This window comes from Chroicocephalus ridibundus, chromosome 2 (genome assembly GCF_963924245.1).
Source record: "Chroicocephalus ridibundus chromosome 2, bChrRid1.1, whole genome shotgun sequence".
In the NCBI taxonomy this organism is placed as follows: Eukaryota; Metazoa; Chordata; class Aves; order Charadriiformes; family Laridae; genus Chroicocephalus; species Chroicocephalus ridibundus.
The window spans coordinates 139,775,890-139,794,816 of NC_086285.1; the positions used below are offsets into that span (position 1 = coordinate 139,775,890).

The 18,927-nt window shown below is 40.6% G+C and overlaps 1 protein-coding gene across 1 annotated transcript; it reads left to right on the forward strand.

Annotated features, from left to right (window-relative positions):
* Nucleotides 1-2,031: 2,031 nt before the first annotated feature.
* LOC134510798 (carbonic anhydrase 3-like) lies at nt 2,032-18,631 on the forward strand. Its single transcript, XM_063324030.1, has 7 exons — nt 2,032-2,201; nt 3,125-3,322; nt 9,710-9,828; nt 10,671-10,763; nt 12,552-12,617; nt 13,501-13,656; nt 17,458-18,631. Exons 1-7 carry the CDS (start codon nt 2,156-2,158, stop codon nt 17,575-17,577), a joined length of 798 nt encoding a protein of 265 aa, XP_063180100.1. The 5' UTR covers nt 2,032-2,155; the 3' UTR covers nt 17,578-18,631.
* Nucleotides 18,632-18,927: the final 296 nt, after the last annotated feature.

The window sequence follows — 18,927 nt, forward strand, 5'->3', positions numbered from 1 at the left end:
ATAGTCTCCTCTTGTAAAAGAGGCTCTTTAGTTCCCTTGTCTCCCCTGCACCTGTTCCAATTCATCCTAATTCAGCTTTACAAGGACAACAGACCTGTTTCCGAGGAGGTCGTACCAGTCTCTCAAGCTCCAGTGACATGCCCATGGTTTGTGTGTGGTTTTTTGTGAGCAGTTCCTGCCTGGTAATGGTTATTGACATTTTATGACCAACGAATCCCACTCTTCCTCCTTCCCTTTCACTTCCACTTCAGATCAGAAAAAATATATCAGACAACACCATGGTGCAGGATCACCGTGTTGCACTTTCTGCTACTAAATTTCACCCACTGTAGTTCACACAGCATTCAGGGGTACTGGACTTTTCTGACAACCCCACACTTCCAGCCTGTGCCATTTGCATTTTTCTTTAACCATCTTGTACTTTTGTCCCCACTTCATTACTATCAAATAAAATAATCTCACTTCTTTTTATTCAGAAAGTCTACTAAAATTCAAATCACAATAATTCACCTTTCAGTCCAATGTCTTGCCTTCTGCTTAGTCAGTCCTTCATCTGTTTTACACCACTGGTGCCAATGTCTGTCTTCTGTAACTCACGTGATAATGCCCTATGTGTCAGAACAACAAATATATTTTAGAAGTCAGTTGATTTCTGTGTATCACATGTGAGCCACATAAGGAATGTGTGCACAATCACAAGTATGCTTACAATTTTAAGTGCAATTCGATGCATAACACCCTGCTAAATGAAAGGAGAATTAGAGCTGAAGCAAAACAAACAGATCCTATGCTTAATTTGATAAAAAAGATTTTATCTGGAGCTGGCAGGAACTGGATCTTCAGCTAGTTTAATGGTTTCCAATTTCCAAGAATCCTTGCAGTAGGAAACAGCACCTTTTTAAAGGCCTGGGGCAATTAACGCTACCGAATTTTTGCAGGGAAGCTGTTTATGAAGGCAATGGGAGACGGCGCAGCAGGGAGCAGTGCTGGAGCCCAAGGGCGCATGTGGGAATTTCATAGGGAAGGGTGTGAACCTGTGATAGCCGTTCGCAGGCAGAAGCTGTTGGATGCATCCCCTCATCCCCAGCTGACCTCTGGAGCAGGGCTGTGCCGGGCATCGTGGGGGAAACACATTGCCATGGTGGACTCCCCAGCCTCTCCTAACCCGATGCAGTCGTAGGGCGATCAGGCTTTCTCTAAACAACCATAAAAAGCCCAGCCACCCTGTCTGTGACCTGTAAATTTAAACTCCTAACCAGCCAGGTTAAGCTCCCTGGTTTATGTGTACATCCATCTCTGTGTATATGTACACATACCTTATTTGAATTTGAAAAATAGTCCCGCATCGCCTGTATGATGATCTCAAAGGTCCTTTCCAACCATGAAGATTCCATGATTCTATGATTCTATGTATCTAGTTCATTCATGCTTTTCCATACCCCCTTTTCAGCAGCCCCTTTCCCCTGTTGGGTTAAAGGTTAACAGAATTTGGCAGAAAATAAACCCCCTTGCGTTCCAGCTTATCCTCAGGTACCAGAGGGGCTGGGGGCGGCTGGGCTTTGATTCCAAGTGATGCTCAATTCGGCACTTACAGGTCCGGTTGCATTCACTGTATTAAACTGCCACGATTACGGATGCACAACAGCACGATGCACTTTCGGTCCGGTCGCGTTCAATGAACTCGCAGGGCCATTTATTGAGCACGTACCCGAGTACGCCTTAGGGAGTTTGGTCCACACGCCTCACCAGGCCTCCCCAGCACTGTCTCGGCTGGGCTCCATTCCCCGCAGCCCCAGGACAGCCGGGGAGCCATGCTGGGTCTCCCACGCCGGGATCACCCCCTGCATCCCCACACACACACAGCGGGGTCCCCGCACCCCTCGTCCCCCGGCGGGCACCTCTGAGGAGAAGCTCCCCGCAGCCGGCGGCCGGAGGCGCCGGGGCGGCGGGCCGACGGCGGGGTCGCCTCACAGCGGCGGGCGGCGTGAGGGAGCGCGGCTCTCCCCGCCCCCGGCGGCCGGGGCCCTGCCGTCCCTCTCGGCATGGAGTTGGCGGGAGTCTATAAAAAGCCGCCGTGAGACGAGGCCACCGTCCTGCCAGAGCCGCCGGGAGAGGCTGAGGCGCGGCGGCGGCGGGGAACGGCGGCTCCGCCACCATGATCAACCCCAACTATTACCCGTGGGGCTACGACGGCGACAACGGTGAGTGGAGCCCGGTCCGGCTCCCCCCGCCGCAGCGGCTCCGGGAGCAAAACCCCCGGCAGAACGGGAGGCCCCTCTTCCGGAGGGGAAGACGGGGTCCCGGCGGGCCGGGGTCGGTGCGGCGCGGCCGGGTGGTGGCCGCTCGCCGGTGGGAAAGAGGGGAAGCTGGTGGAAGGGGAGGCGGTGGCGGAGGTCTCCAAGTGAAATGAAGTCAGTTTCCCCGCCGCTAATATAACTTAAAATGTGACAGAGCTTTAAAATCCAGCTTTAGGCCAGCCTCTGACGCAGCAGAGGTGGGAAGCCCGGGCGGCCTGTTCCTCAGAACAGCACAGCCTCTTATTCCAGGCTTTTTCCACGTGGAGTTCCTGATAAAACCATGACGATAATTAAATCCACATTCTGTCTTCTTTGTCAGTGGCCTTTTCTATCTCCGGATGGGTAGATGGTGCCACAGTTGATTCATTAGAATGGTTTGGGTTGGAAGGGACCTTAAAGATCACCTAGTTCCAGCCCTGTGCCCTGGGCAGGAACACCTCCCACTAGACCAGGCTGCTCAAAGCATATTTGGGTGTATCCCATCCTATTTCTAGCTGTTGCTGGACTTGGAGTATATACCTCCGGTTTCCTTCCTTGGTGTAGTGTCAGTCTCCTCCTAGGTAAAGTCCTGGGGTTGCTGTGAGAGTTAGGTTCAGCCCAATGACTTTCAGTGTCTAATATTCCAACTACAATGATCTAATTGCTTTTTATACAATGAAACTCTTGACAGGTCGTGACTAACAACCAGGTGATTAGTAACCTACCTATTAATTCATTTTATTGATGTTCTATAGCTAAGCAAAGCTAAGCTTGCATTTATTGTAATCAAGTATAATTCACTCCTATCTGGAAAAGGTTTTCAATATATTTCTCTGGATGTTTTCTAGGACCGGATCAGTGGCACAAAAATTACCCAATTGCCAAAGGACGCCACCAGTCACCTATTGAAATCAATAACAAAGAAGTGCATTACGATCCCTCCCTGCTACCATGGTTTGCTAGTTATGATCCCGGTGCAGCTAAGACCATCCTCAATAATGGGAAAACCTGCAGAGTTGTATTTGATGATTCTTTTGATAGATCAGGTTAGTTTCGTTTTCATCTCAAGCTGTCATTATGTATCAGTGACTGTTGAAAGACAGAGTGGGCTCTGAGAGCTCATGGCTGTCAGAAGGTCTTTGTGTACAGCCTGCATGTGATGTACAGGTTTCTGTGACTCCACTGCCCTGCACAACTGAGGGGAAAGGCCTGTGACTACTTTTAAAGTCCATAGGTAAAATCCTAGGGGATGGAGAGAGCTGCAAAGAAGCTTGGTGCAGGATGAATTAAGGTGTAAGGTAAATTTCTGCACTTGCAAAAGCCATTGCAGTTGTGGTGTTTTCCAGGAGCATGGAGTCCAGGCTTTGTCTGTGAGGGCTGCATTCGTCCATTCAAGGCTATTTGAGATGCCCAGCAGAACATCTTTAACTGTGTATGTGGCTGAAGGTACAATATTTGAAAACTGTATGCATATAATTTCTGATAAATGAAATAATGAACCAGATGTTGCCACAAAGTCATGGTATTTAATCAGTTAAAACTCTCTTCGGCATTTGGGAGATTTTGTCTTGATAAGGATTATAGGGCTGAAAAATTCCATTGTTTCAGCTTTAATGTCCAAAATCTTTTATCCACTCTTATTTACGACCGCATACAATGTGCTGCATGTAAAATGCATAGCTTTTAAGAGTTAGTGTGGTTATATATTTTGAAGAGATATGTCTGTTTTGTGTAACAGGTGCTAGAAATATTTAGTTTATGTTGGCAGAACCACTGACATTTCATGTTAATACTGTTGGCTAGATTTCAAAGGAAAAAACATTACTGAAAGAAGTTTGAAATTGCATTAGTACTGAGATAAAAAGGAAAAATCAAATGCATACCTCACTCTTTATTCTTGTATCAAGGTCAACAGAATTATGTTATTATTTATAGTACGTGGGATGGTAAGAAAAGGAAAAAGAAATGTCAATTTCAGTAAAATACTGAAAAGTCTGTCTTCCACAGTGTACAGACTTATTTCTTAACTGCATTAAAAGTTCCAGTTTCTATTACAATATAACTGGGATTGACAGCTATAATTAGTAGGAGGAATTTTACTAATAGGTTGAGATCTTAAATATCTACAAGCATGTATTGAACGTAATGGATTTTTAATGAATGACTTGGGTTTCATGAAAACTGAGGATCAAAATGTATGTAAGCTGGACTAGTTAATACACAGAACTCACAAATGACTATGTAGTCAAGAGTTTGGTTACTTTTCTAGCAAAGGGGGAATCTTTAGTGTTATTTGAACAAAAATATTATTAATGTCAGATAACAATACATCAGTAAGGAGATGTAGCTTTGGCATATGAGAAGACCTCCATAACCATTACTTACCATTTTTTACCATCTCTCTTATTTGTTGGAACAGCATCAGACATATCAATGGTTGTGTCTTCTGCATAAGTGTCAAAGTAATTATTGTTATAATTACTCAGATTTTGCATGCGAGGGAGTATATGGCCACAGCAACCTACAGCATGGATGCAGCACTGTGGCTGCAAAGAGCAGGAAGTTTTGGAATGTTCTGAATTTTTTTCCAGATGAACTGCTCAGTAACTGTTGTGTTCTGATCTCAGAAATAAAAAGTGACTCACTGGAAAAAAAGTAGGTGTATTTCTCAACTCCTTGAAGGCAAGAAACATTCAGTATTTATTGTTATGTCTCCTTTGTTATACCATTGCCTGCAGAGTCTGTGGGTGGTATTCCTTTTCTAACATAATGCGAATTGCAGGACAGATTCCACTGTGCATAATCCTACTGACTTGAGCGTGTTTTAAGTTTTTTAGGATATGTACAGTGACTTATTTTTTGTGTAAAGGAACACCTGCTGCATAATACGTACATATGTAATAGCAATCATATAGGAATGAAGCTTTTGTTCCTTTAGAGCAAAGACATTCTGTCTGTCTGTCTATCTATTGGTCTGTCTATCTATTGGTCTGTCTATCTGAATTATTTATGAGTTAACCAGAAAACTACAGGCTTCCTGTATTTTCCTAACTTTTTCAGTTAGGGTAGTCATATCCATATCTGTAGTTATATCTAGATTTTCATTAGTGGTAGATGAAATAGATTGCTGAATAAATTGCAAAGGTGAGTGATAAAATTACTTACTTTTTATGTCTCAGAGTTTTACTTCCATTGCGTCTTCTCTGCCAGGAATACTTTGAATATTCATGATTTGGATAGTTTCTTAAACTCAAATGATTAGAGAGAAGCTTCCAGGAAAAGTGCCATCCAATGTAATTCACATATTGCGTTGAAAAAAGCCTTATTGCTGTTATCTTTGGAGTTAGTCTAGTGGAAGGAATTGGAGAATTTATCTCTAGCTATTTATAAAGTCTGCTCGACTTTAAGAATCTGCTGTATGATTGAAGGCTTTGATGACAGATACTTGCTTTGGGAGCTGTGTCATGCCTCAGCTACCTTTCTGTGCAAGTTAACATATTGTTGTGAACTCAGTTGCCTGTCTTAGCATATCTATGTGGAAGAAGGACCTTAAGCACTGTAAAATCCTTGCAGCCAGAGTCTCAAAATCCAGGAAAGATCTGGGAGCTGAAATCAAAACCTCCTAGGTAGTTGTGCCACCTTGTGATGGCCGCAATAAAACCCATACCAGAACTTGGGTACTTTGGCAGCCTACCACTGCTATGGTTTTTGGCCTGAACAGCAACTCAGATACTTGTTTAGATCAAGCAGTGATGGGATGGGGATTTTCAGCCCTAGCATAGATCACAGGCACAGATGATGTGGGAGCTCACTGATGAACAGGCTCTGATCAATAGGCATGAAACTGGAAAAGGTGTGTTGAAGTGCAGGTGAGGGTGCGTGGCACGCTGATTTGTCAGACACTTGTCTTTTTCCCTATCTGGCCCTGTAAGAGTACAAAGTTCAAAATGCAAACAAAAGTAATTCTTCTTCATATGTGGTCAGTGTTTGCCTAAAGAAAATTTCATTGAGAACTGTGTAAAATGTTCCAAACGCTTTTAGGAAATACATTTTATCCCTGCAGTTGGCCAGAGTGTTTCAGTACAGACATCCTCTTGTGAGCAGAGGCTTTTTTATAACATCTAAAATGCGGCATTGATATTAAAAGCTGTGGGTTTTATACTGCACTGTTAGATTCTTTTATAAAGCAGCTTAAGAAAGGTAATGTATCTTTTTCAATTGTCATACAGTAATACCATACTAATTTAATTTCATTGCGGTTTACCGGTTCATTTTATGGATTTGGCAGTATGTGAGGATCATAAATCTTGTGAGAACAGTTAGTTCTTCTCGTGTTTATAAGCACAGCTCACCTCATGAGTCTGTTTAGTGCTCCTTGTGTTTTTCCACCTGACTTTCACAGAATACCTTCACAGCAAATGGGGTAGGCGTTTGTGTAGGCATAACTTTGTTAGTTTTACTTTACTGAGGATTGATGACAATTGACATTAGCACAGATTAACAACCAGACCCCTATCTAAGATGCTCAGCGAGTGGATGGACTTGTTTCAAAACCTTCTTGTCGCGTTTCTGTTGTTAATGACACCCTGCTAACTAAGGTAAAGTGGAGTGGGAAAAAACATTCTTTTATTAGCCAGTTCTGTCTCATGCTGCTCGGTTTATGATAGATCAGAAAAAAGGTGAGCGTTTTTACTGGAACTGAGTGAGTGTCCATGCAGGACTGCTTTGTGATAGACCGTTCTTCAACGTGGATGGAGGGACACAGAATTTGAGCAAGCGCTTCAGACTGACGTAACATTTTTATGTCTTGCATCAGGCTGGTGGAGGGTGATGTGCAAACACATATAAAGAGTCAGTCACTGAGAAATGGGATGAGAGTTTGCGATGATAAGGCACCAAAAAGGAGTAAATACTTTTCTCCCTTGTGTTCCTGGCCTGGTTTGTATATTCCTGCAGCTGGGCCGTGTTACTTTAATGGCAGCAAGTTCAAGGGAGTTACATTTTGGTAAGTCGCCTGTGACCGTCCTGTTACTTCCTGTAGAGCAGAAACAAGAACAGAAATGCCGCTTTTCCAATAATCAGAAGTAAGTCCAGCCATTCAGCTAGCCATGTGAAAGGGATTATGCAGTATTTCAGAGGGCTAAGAGAAAGGCTGGCTACTCATATATCGGGGAGTGAGCCCGCAGGCTCCTTTTTTAAAGCTCTCACTTTTCATTTCATGCAGTGTCATAGGTAGAAGCTCATAGTGAGTCATGGGGCCTTCTAAAAAAGCATCCTTTCGTAAGTGTTTTGTGGTAGGAAAATAGCTATCGCAGCCTCAAAACCGGGAGTTTCATATATTTAAGGTGAATATTTCCTATGTAATAGTTAGAATAATTCCCTGTTACATATAAATATGTAAATATATAAAAATTAAACCTGTATTTTAACGCCACTGAAAAACAACTTAAAGATACGATAGTTTCTTTTATAAACTTTTACCTCATATTCTTTTTCTAAGTGGTATATAGGTGTGTTAGTGTTTTCTGAAAACAAAAACCCAAAAGGATAAAGATACCTTTAGAATATAGGTTCCAAGCCACATGTTTAAAAAAATAAAGATTTTTTTTTTTTTACCAACTTTGAGCTATGTGGACATAGTTTGGGATTTTTTATGTTTCAGATATTGGAGAACTTAATTCTTGTTACTGTTTCATTTACTTTACTTTTTTAAAGCATAGGGAAATTTCCTTTTCTTACACTGTCATTTTATGTATTTCTATGTTTTATACTGCACACTTGCAATTAAAAGAAAGAAAACACCTTTTTGTCCTCCAGGAGGTGTTGGTTTATAGTCATCTTAGTCTTTGCATCATTCTGTCTGCTTGAAGTGTGTTAAGTAAAAGCTACTGTCTATTTATAGATGAGTGAAGTAGGAATGTGTTGGCACAAGGTGATGCAGAGCTTCACCTAACGCCCAGTCGAAAATGTCTGCTGATGGCCCATCAGTGGAAATAATGACACATTTTTACCTTAAACTGGATTATTTGGTCTTACAGATCTATTTTAATGAAGAATTGGTGGTCTTGGCAGCTACTACTGTTACGGTGCCTGCATCGGCCACAGGACTGAATGTCTGTGGAAACAAGCACAAGGAATTTGTTGAAAGTAATACCTTGCTTTTAACGTTCAGTGAAGAATACTATTAGTACTTTATTTCTTGAGATGATCATGGGTTTCATTCCTTTTCAGATTTAAGGATATTTTTCTCTAGCGTATAAAGACCTGTTCTTGAGAACTGCTGAATGGTTTATAGTAATGCTATAACTTCTACCTCCAAATAAAGTGAATGAGAATTTAATGTTAGTTAGCATTTGGTGAATGTGAAAAAGTTCTTCCCTTTTTATTGTGAGATCCTTTCAAATACACCACCTTCATTCGGTACATAATGTAAAAATGTTAAGATTATTTAGAATAAAGGGTATTGTTCATCACAGGCTGAACTTTTCTTTTAGGAAAATAAGTTTGTATTCTCAGTGATTGCTTTTCTGGCTCATTTGCTGTTTTCTTTCTCCTCTTCCATAGCCAGAGGGAGCAGCTGTTATAGCAGAAGCAACATCAGTAATTTCATAGGTTTTTAACCAAATAAGTCATAGCCTGCAGTAAGAGACAAAATTTGTAGCATTTTGTGGGAATTTGTTTATCGTCCAGCACTTCCGCAGTTCATCTTAATAATGGCTATTTTTGTGGGCTTTGATATAGGTAGATATTAGAAGGAATTCAGGGAGAGATTAAGACACCTAAATTTATGTGGTTTATGTGGACTTTTAAATGTAGGTGGATTATGTCTCTAAACTCCCATTCTAGTCAACAGAGATGGAGTCATAATTAATCAATGGAGTTGAAGGGGCAATTCAGGTCACCATCTGTTGAGTGTCTACCTTAAGGCAAGCAGAAGTACCCGAGGCTTGACTGTTCTAATTAGGGTCTTACTTCAGTTACCCAAACATGGGCATCTCATGCCATTTTTGATAACCTAATGTATTTCACCCTGCCTCCAGATACTGCTTTAGAAAAATCCAGTTGTTCTACAGATCTCGTATCAGATATTCCAGTCCTGCGTATGTGTCTTTGACATATCCCAGAAGGTACTAGATACACATTTATGCAGCTGTATTAAACCAATGATCTCTATTGACTATAATGGAAACCTGGACACAAAATATTTTCATCTGCCTGTAGGTGGATATAGCTGAAGATGATTGCCTGAAGTGCTGCTAAAATCAATGCAGATTTCTAAGAGGTACTCAGTACTCTCAGAACGTAGAACATCTGTACAGTAAATATGTAAATATGTATGTACATATTTTTGAGATAGAGAGAGAGATATATATTTCTTTGTAAAAAATCGGAAGATACCCGAGTCTAATGCTGATGCAGATTATCAATTGCAGTGCTGAGAGGTGGGCCACTTCCAGGAGTCTTCAGGCTGCGTCAGCTTCACTTTCATTGGGGTTCATCTGACGACCATGGCTCTGAGCATGTTGTGAATGGAGTAAGATATGCAGGAGAGGTAAGACTCACCACTTTTTACTTTAAAATAGGGTGTAAAGAAACATTAGTCATTTTCAGGTGGGACAAAATTTGTCATTTGTCTACTTGTCAAGGAGTTCTTTCTCTTTATTTGTCTGTGACATTTTCTTCTTACTCCCATCAGTCCTTACAAATGTGTATCAGGTTGAAGTAATTCTCACAGCAGAAGAATAGAAGAATACTATGTGAAACAAAAGTTTCCATGTTCTCAAACCAATGTGGCTTGCAACCTAGGACAACACGCCTGAATTACTGAGAAGCAGTGCAAACTTACTAAAACAGTATTGTGAAAGTATAGCATTATAGCAGAAGTATAAAATTGTAGCAACAGAAAGGAGGAAGCATGTGGTACCTTGATCTTCTACCACTACAGGATTGTAAGGAAAGATGAGAACTGTAGACTAATAACATACAGAGCTTACATTCATATGGATTCTTTGCTAGAATTGCTGTAATTTGAAAGCCAAACAGAAATGAATCGCGTTATCAGTAGGTGACTTCTGAACTGCATGTCCTGCCTGCTTACTTAAGCATCTTATCTGTGTTCTTCAGCTTTCAGATAAGATTTCTGTTCTTTTTGCAATTTCCATATTAAGATGTTTATAGTTTATTTTAATGCAAATACAAGTCTAAATGGTAGTATATGGCTGATGTAACTCATATATGAATTGCTGTCCCTTTTTTCTTTTTTTTTTGAAGGCCTAGCCCTTATTCTTTTTTGCCCCAAACTCTCCCATGTATATGGAGAATTCTAAATTCAGCATCTGATGGCTTGTTATTCGATAATGGAATTTTTTTTAGCATGTTTTTCTTTGTTTCCAGCTACATTTGTTACACTGGAATCCCAACTACAGTAATTACCTTGATGCTGTGAGAAGAACTGATGGAATAGCTGTTTTGGCCATATTTTTGCAAGTAAGTAGAAACATGCAATCCTTCTTTGTACTGCTACCATGGAGTTTTCTATTCTTACAGGGTTAAAAAAGCAAAACCCTCTGAATTTGTTTTCTAGGGATCATACCACATTGAAGGGCTTGACTTTCAGTAATGCATGCTTTTCAAGTTATGGAGCATGAGTCATGTTATTTCAAATTACAGACGCTTGTCCCAGCAACCATTGTGTCACTATGTGGTGGGTGGAAGCTGTAAATCCAGATGTATTTGCCCCTGTTCTGGGGACACGATGTCAGTAGTGGCCCTCTGACCAATGGCAGTCAGCTGTCTTCTGTGATAATCATGGACTGATTTCAAGGACAGATACCACTCCTAGGCTTTTCATGAATTTTCTCCCAGGCAAAACTAACTCACCAACAATATATATAACTCATTCTTTTTTAAAATTCTTTTGGGGACATGCAGTCTTAGCCTGAAATATTGGCCTTTGCTCTCTGTTGTTTAATAATATTCACTAGAGACAGAAAGATGGACGTCCGTGTTGAGATCAGCAATTGCAAACAGTAGATCTCTCACCATGAAATCTGTATTTTAAACTGGAATGAAAGTTTTTCCAAATTCTGTACTTGTGTCTGAAGAGTTTTTTATCTTTATTAGGCTAAAATTCAATGTCAACAGGAATAGTTGTATTGTGAAATTACTTGTGATGCTGAGTTTCTAAACTGATATAACTTCCTCATTTGGATCGTAATATCTGTTGGGGTACAGACAGAAGGTACAGACAGAAGACATAGCTTACTAAGCTGGTAGGGGTGACAGATTGGGTTAATGCATTGTGGTTTTATAGTTGATATATATTTAGATGCTCATATAAAAAAATAGGATAAAGAAGAAAATTGGTGGGGTGGCTGACACCCCAGAGGGCCGTGCTGCCATCCAGCGTGACCTGGACAGGCTGGAGAGCTGGGCAGAGAAGAACCTAATGAGGTTCAACAAGGACAAGTGTAGGGTCCTGCACCTGGGGAGGAAGAATGTCAGGCACCAATATAGGTTAGGGGTGGACCTGCTGGAAAGCAGTTCTGAAGAAAAGGATTTGGGGGTCTTGGTAGACAGTAAACTATCCATGAGCCAGCAATGTGCCCTTGTTGCCAAGAAGGCCAACAGAATTCTGGGCTGCCTAGGGAAGAGTGTGGCCAGCAGGTCAAGGGAGGTCATTCTCCCCCTCTACTCTGCACTGGTGAGGCCACAACTGGAATACTGTGTCCAGTTCTGGGCTCCCCAGTTCAAGAGAGACAGGGAACTACTGGAGAGAGTCCAGCGTAGGGCAACAAAGATGACTGAGGGATTGGAGCATCTCCCTTATGAGGAAAGGCTGAGAGAGCTGGGACTCTTTAGCCTGGAGAAGGCTGAGGTGGGACCTTATTAATGTTTGTAAGTATCTAAAGGGTGGGTTGAAGGAGGATGGTGCCAGACTCTTTTCAGTGGTTCCCAGTAACAGGACGAGGGGTAACGGGCACAAGCTGGAACATAGGAAGTTCCGATCAAATATGAGAAAAAAGTTCTTTACGGTGAGGGTGACAGAGCACTGGAACAGGCTGCCCAGGGAGGTTGTGGAGTCCCCTTCCCTGGAGATTTTCAAGACCCAGCTGGATGCAGTCCTGAGTAATGTGCTCTAGGCAACCCTGCTTTAGCAGGGGAGTTGGACTAGATGATCTCTAGAGGTCCCTTCCAACTCTGAAAAATTCCATGATTCCATGATTCCGTGATTAAGCAGAACTCTTTGGTAAGCTCATGCTTTCTTCTTTGCAGGTAGGGAAAACTCCCAAACCAGAGATGAAGAGAATTCTTGAAGAAATAAATGCTATCAAAACAAAGGTAACGATGTTGGGCTTTTCATTGTAGGGAGATAGCTGCAAATTCTCAAGACAAGAAAAAATCAAGAGGCACGACTTTCCAGTTTCCAAATTCTGCTCTGCAACATTGCCAGAATATAGTTGTGAATAAAACCATGGGTAGCTTCTCCTTAACAAGAAAAGTCCTTTCTTCCATTTACACATGAGCCTTCTTTGGCTGTAGAGGGCCTTACAATTATGTGAAAATGAGAGTCATCTCACCAAACTTCACTCATCTAAAAATTAGGCATGGAGTCTTATTCCCTCAGTGGTCAGTGATAAAAGAAAGGCACCTTTGGACATTTCGGTCTTGAAATTTGCTGCTTTATGGAACTCGGAAATGCCACTGACTAGACACCTGTGTCTCAGATAACATTACGTGATAAGAGTCTCACCATCAATGTATAGTTCATAGGTTGTCTTGTTTGCTATTAGCACAAATATTATAAATCTAGAGTACCTGTCTCACTTTATTATATGGTGACGTAATCCAATATTCAATAGATAGGCAGAATTTCCGTAAGAAAGGAGGCCAGAAGGAGAAGTATTTCTGCACAGAAGTGAGTGAAGCACATTGGTACTGGATGCCACTTCACATGAGTTAGCTCAGGTACAAGAAGTAGCATTATGGCGTTGTACGCCCTGTCGTGCTTCTCGGGGCCCATCTGTGAGGGTCATTCAGTCCACTTATGTTTACACTGCATCATTATGTATTGTGTAGATATGTGCTCAGTTTCCTTAGTTTGTACCTTTGAAGTATTGGAGTCACTCACTGTTTCTTAAAATACCAGAGCTGCATCTCTACTTAATCTTGACTACAGCTGTTGAAGAGTTTTCTGTTTAGTTTTGTTGTGGGTTTTTTTCAGGGGAAAGCAGCTCCTTTTCCCAACTTTGATCCTTCAGTTCTTTTCCCGAAATCTCGTGACTACTGGACATACCATGGGTCTTTCACTACTCCACCTTGTGAAGAGTGCATCACCTGGATTATTCTTAGAGAACCTATCATAGTCAGCTCAGACCAGGTAAACTTCAAATAGATGCTATTTTACCCACTTCTTCTTAGTTACATGCCATAACCTGATCTTATTCTTTTGACAAGGAAAATGCTCATTGGATTCTGTGAGAAATTGCGTAATTAAAAGGACAGTGAAGAACTGAATGCCTTAGACTATAACTGAATACCTTGGGACTCCACAGGGAACCTGTAAAAATTTTCAAAGAACTGCAGTCTACAACCAATCAACTTATTAGACACACATCTTTATCTGTCTCTGCATGACTCCTACATTAACTAATTGGGCAGGGCTGATGACATACTCTGCGTGGAACTGCTCATTGTTTCCTAGCCCATGTTAGGCATCATGGTGTTTCAAATCCACAGACAACAGAGAGCTTTATAAATCAGTAAAATCATATAAATCACAGTGTAGATGGCAAGAGTTCGTAGCAGTTTGGAGTGTGACACAGCAAGCAGAAGTTACTATATTTAAGAGTTCTTGCTCCCTTGGGCAAGAGACCTCTTGCAACATCAACTGAAGGAAAGAGTAGTTCCCTTTTTGTTTCCCAGTCCTTGTGTTCCCACGATATTAACTCTTGCTAGTAGGAAAGGATGGAGCTGGATGTGGGTCATACCTTTTATTTTACACAGAGCTCAAAGCGCTGCATTACACCAAGAGCCCATGTAGGAAATCGCAAGCCATTAACTTGTATTCTTCTGCAAGCGTTTAAATCAGAACATTGACACATTTAGCTAAAGCTTGTGTTAGGTTTGCACCAACAACTTTGATCATGTAGGATTTTTACAACAATTTATATTATGTCAAGCTTCCTCATATAAAGTGTTCATTGCTTATCATGATGAATGTTTGAGAGTAATTACTGGGAAAATTATGAAATAAAGCTGATGTGAAAAAGTGACCACCTGCAACGAAATGCAGTGGGACCTTCAGATACCTTAACTACATTGCACACCGAATGAAGCAGGAGTCATTTCCAACTCTTCAACATTCTGCTTTGAAAACGTGTCTCTTATAGTATGCTTTTTTCAAAAACATCTTTTAGCAGAACACAAATTCAGTGGGATTGGTGATTCTGTCTGCCCCACCTTCTAGGTGGCATCACATAACCAAGAAAATTATGGAAGTGTTGTGTCAGGTGCTTGATACCCATGTTTGTAGAAGGTATACCAGCAACATTTTCACAAACAGGAGCAGCATTAGATAACTATAATTTCTTGTTAATTTGAAAGCCTTCTCTGGTCACTTACCACGAAGAAGTATTTCTTGTTAATCTGTATTCCCTGCCAGTCCCATTTATAAAAATGTAAAGGCCCTCTTTCATCACATTTCAGCCTATGATTCTACTTGTGCTACACAAGTCAGTTTTCTTATCTGAGGTTATTCCTCTGCTCAGCAGACTATAATGATACAATAATCACAAATTTCATAACTCCAGGATAGTGAGAACATGAACATTAATCAAGTGACTGATATCCTACGTAGATATTATATATAGAAACATAACTTTTCATTTTAGGTTCTCAAGGTGATAAGGTGTTTCGTTGTATTGATCTTCTAGTACATTGTATTTATGTGGCTCTTTATCTTTTAAAGAATAGAACTCAGGTATGATGGGAACCTTAGCTGGCAAGAGATGAAATATGGTAATGTATTCGTATAATTTACAGCTTAATTTTCACAGCTTATTGAATTGATCTGCTTCCTGTTTCCTTGCCCATCTGAAAATTAAAATATGTGGGCTATTTTGAAGCTGGTGCAAATATGGTTTGACTGGTTTCCACAACATAAATCTGCTTAGAAGTTTATATTACAGAAGATCGACTACAGATTTTGTTGGGAAAAGTGTAGTCATTACTGAGCATGTCTGATTTAAAATGTGTTTTTAAAGGAATAACTAATCACATCGTTGAACCAGCTTCATGAAAAGATTTTTTTAATCATTTCTGTATTTGGGTCATGGCCTTTTTTTCGCCTTATCTAAAGTTAGTGAGTTTTGGGAAGCATGGACAATGTCCTCTAACTGGCCCTACTGTAGAAAAAATGGAGCATTTAAAGTAAAACAGAAATTACTACATATAGATGGGACATTGGCTCTTATCCTGAGATAACTGCTTTTCAGGCAGAATTGGCAGCGTATGTGAGGTACTCTATACAAATGCAATAGAAAGACTTTCCTCACTCCAGAGTGTCTGCAGTCTTAATAGTGTATTCATAAAAGAGGATTGTGTTACCAATTATTTCTAATCCTAGAAAGTGTACTACCATGGCAGCCTCATTAATAGTAATTATTTTGAGTGCATGTGCATTTACAGTGGATCGCTTGGATGCTTTTGCAGCCAGATGGTAATAGTATGTTAGCCACAAGGATAAGTGCAGTCACTGCGAATCAGTACTCTGCAGGAAAAATCAATTCACCAGAAATCCCAGTGAGATGTAGAGTGGGTGGCCTAGCTGCTCAGATTACTTTTAATGAAATGGTAGGAATTTAGCTGTGGAGTGACTCTATCCCATTGCAGACTAATTTTTTCACCTTTATGTAGCTATAGCCTGAATATATGCACCCTTTTTTTTTTCACCGAGCAGGGCAGATCTTCCACAAATAATAATAAAAACCAGCAATCTCTTCTCTAACAGTACTTTATCAGTATTAAAAAAATTGACAAACTATTCTCATTTCCTACTGTCCCCATACAAATTATTCCTCATCTGAAAACTGAAATTTAATTTCAGATGCATACTATACAGGTTATAAATGCGACCTCATCATTGTTCAGGCAGACCGAGATAGCTGGCTCTTCTGTGCTGTGTAGCGAAGAGCAATGTTGAGAAGCCTGAGATAGCTCAGTCCGTAAACTGGAATTAGTACGGTCACAGTGAACCCAGCTTTTACAGCCCTGACAGAAATTCTGCTTCTGTTGGACTTGAACTCTGTACCATAAAAGGTAGTTATATTAGTGTATTGAAGCTAGTTGCGAACAAAGTTGATGAGTGCCATGCGTGGGGCTACATTTTCAAGGGAAAACATGTGCGTCCTTTTCATGGGAAGCCATTCAAACAGGGAAATGTCAAGTGTCTGAATCACAGGGGATACGCTTTCTGACTAATGTTGTGCATGGCAGTGACGACAAATGAACATAATGTATCTGTAAGTGGGTATATGTGTTGCATCCTTTGAAAATCAGAAAGCAATACAGGAAGAACATTATACAGTTTTTAAGAGTATGGGCAGAACTCTTCTTACGGCATCCATCAAAAAAACATACCTTGGTTAAAAAAACATTGCCAAAGTGAGTCAAGCTGCAGACCCTGTTTACAAACAGATTAAAACCGGGACCAAGTCATTACCCAGAGTTACATTTCTGTTATTAATAATGGACTTTTTTGTGTGACTGCAGCAGAATATATCCTTACACCTTGCCATTCCAGAGGCTTCTTAACAATCAGATACTAAGGCAGGGTTAGAGTAGGAGGGGTTTATTAGGGCATAGACTGTTCTATTTGCATTTTCTGAGGATTTCCCACAGCTTCTGTGGCTATACGCAGTTCTGTAGACATAAATGACAGTACTTTTCACAATTCTGTTCAGCTAGGACCCATTTTTTCCATCTTGACTATTTCTAATAATATTACTGATAGGAAAAGAACATGAGTACAGTTCTGGTGGTGATGGGGTGAAGGACATCTTGACAACTTTGAAGGAGGCTTTCTCCCCAGCTGGACCAGCCTTCTTGGTTTAATTGTTGGGCTGTGGATTTGATCCCAAGGGATTTCCATCAGGACACCTTGATTTTTGCTCTCCTGCAGATGGCGAAGCTCCGCAGCCTATCCAAGAATGCTGAGAATGAACCTGATCTCCCTCTGGTTGATAACTGGCGCCCGACTCAGCCTCGGTATTTCAGGATGGTGAGCGCATCATTCCTCTAGGACCTGGCTTGGGTTGGGTGTCCCTGAGTGCGACGACCTCTAGAACTAAGAGATGGTTTTGCTTTGTGTCCTCTGTTGCATTTAGACAGAACTCAAGCTGTAGGTCTAGAGGCTGAAACTTTGAATCGTGAAATGGGAATTTCACTTTCAGAAGATAACATTTACTTAAGCAAATCCTATCATTAAAATAGAAGTAGAGAATCTGTTTTTCTCTTCATAACTTCTTTAACATTAGCTTTTGTTCGTAGTACAAAGGAAGAAAGAAGATGCTACTAACAACTACAAAACCATTTCCTATTGCCCACATGTCCCTTGATGCTTGCCTTTTCCCATGCTAAAGAGGTTGCGGTTAAGAGAAGTAATTGTTTTCAGCATAAAACCTTATTTTTCAGTAATTGTTTTCAGCATTATCCATATCCTGCTCTGAGCTGCACCAGTTAATGCACAAGGCGTTCTTGGAAATAAATGAGATCACTCTTTTGGTATTTGATGCTCACATAACATATGAAAAGACAGAAACTTGCTTCATTACCATTGATAAAGAACTAAGCTTTTAGCTTCTCAAAACAATGGACAGGTGAAACAGAGGACTATTCTGAAAATTGTATTCACTGAGTTATATGACGTTAAAACTATGGAATGGGGGAAGAGCTGTTTCTTCGGTTTGTGTCACAAATGGTTGTCCATATTAAAAGACTGATTTGCATTTTAATATCGTAGCAATGAAAATGACATGGATTTTGAGAACTTCCTTCCTGTCCTGAATATATGTTTTCTCCACGTATGTAAGTGGCTTTTCTGTGTAAAAAGGTGTTAAGACAGCAAGAGTTCTTAATCTTTTTAGTGTTTTTTTTTGAGGCAGATTCTCACTTCATGTGCAAATAATTGATCCTACCGTCAATGAGATTTGTGCGTAAATATCTGAAACCACAACTTGACCCTCCTGATCAAAATGCAGTTGACCAGGGTGTTCTTGTCCCTTGTTTTGGCATAAAGAACAATGAAACAGAATTCTAAGTCTATACTTGAAATAACAGTATTTCTGCATCAAAACTCTGACAATAATAAATACATTTACTTAAGAATTTTTGTTCTGTATTTTTTTTTTCCAATTGTAGAAACATGTAAAAATAACAGAATTTTAAAGAAAGACTTGTCAATGTCCTCTATAATACACCTCCATGGAAACTGATGATGGATGGTATCTTTTTCAGATGTTTGAACTACAAGAATACTGATAATATTTCATGTGACCGCAAGCAAGGAAATAGCATCTTAAATATGCGACATCATTGAGACATCCACATCTGTTCTTTTAGTGAGATCACCCTATTCCGACAGGCTTTCTTG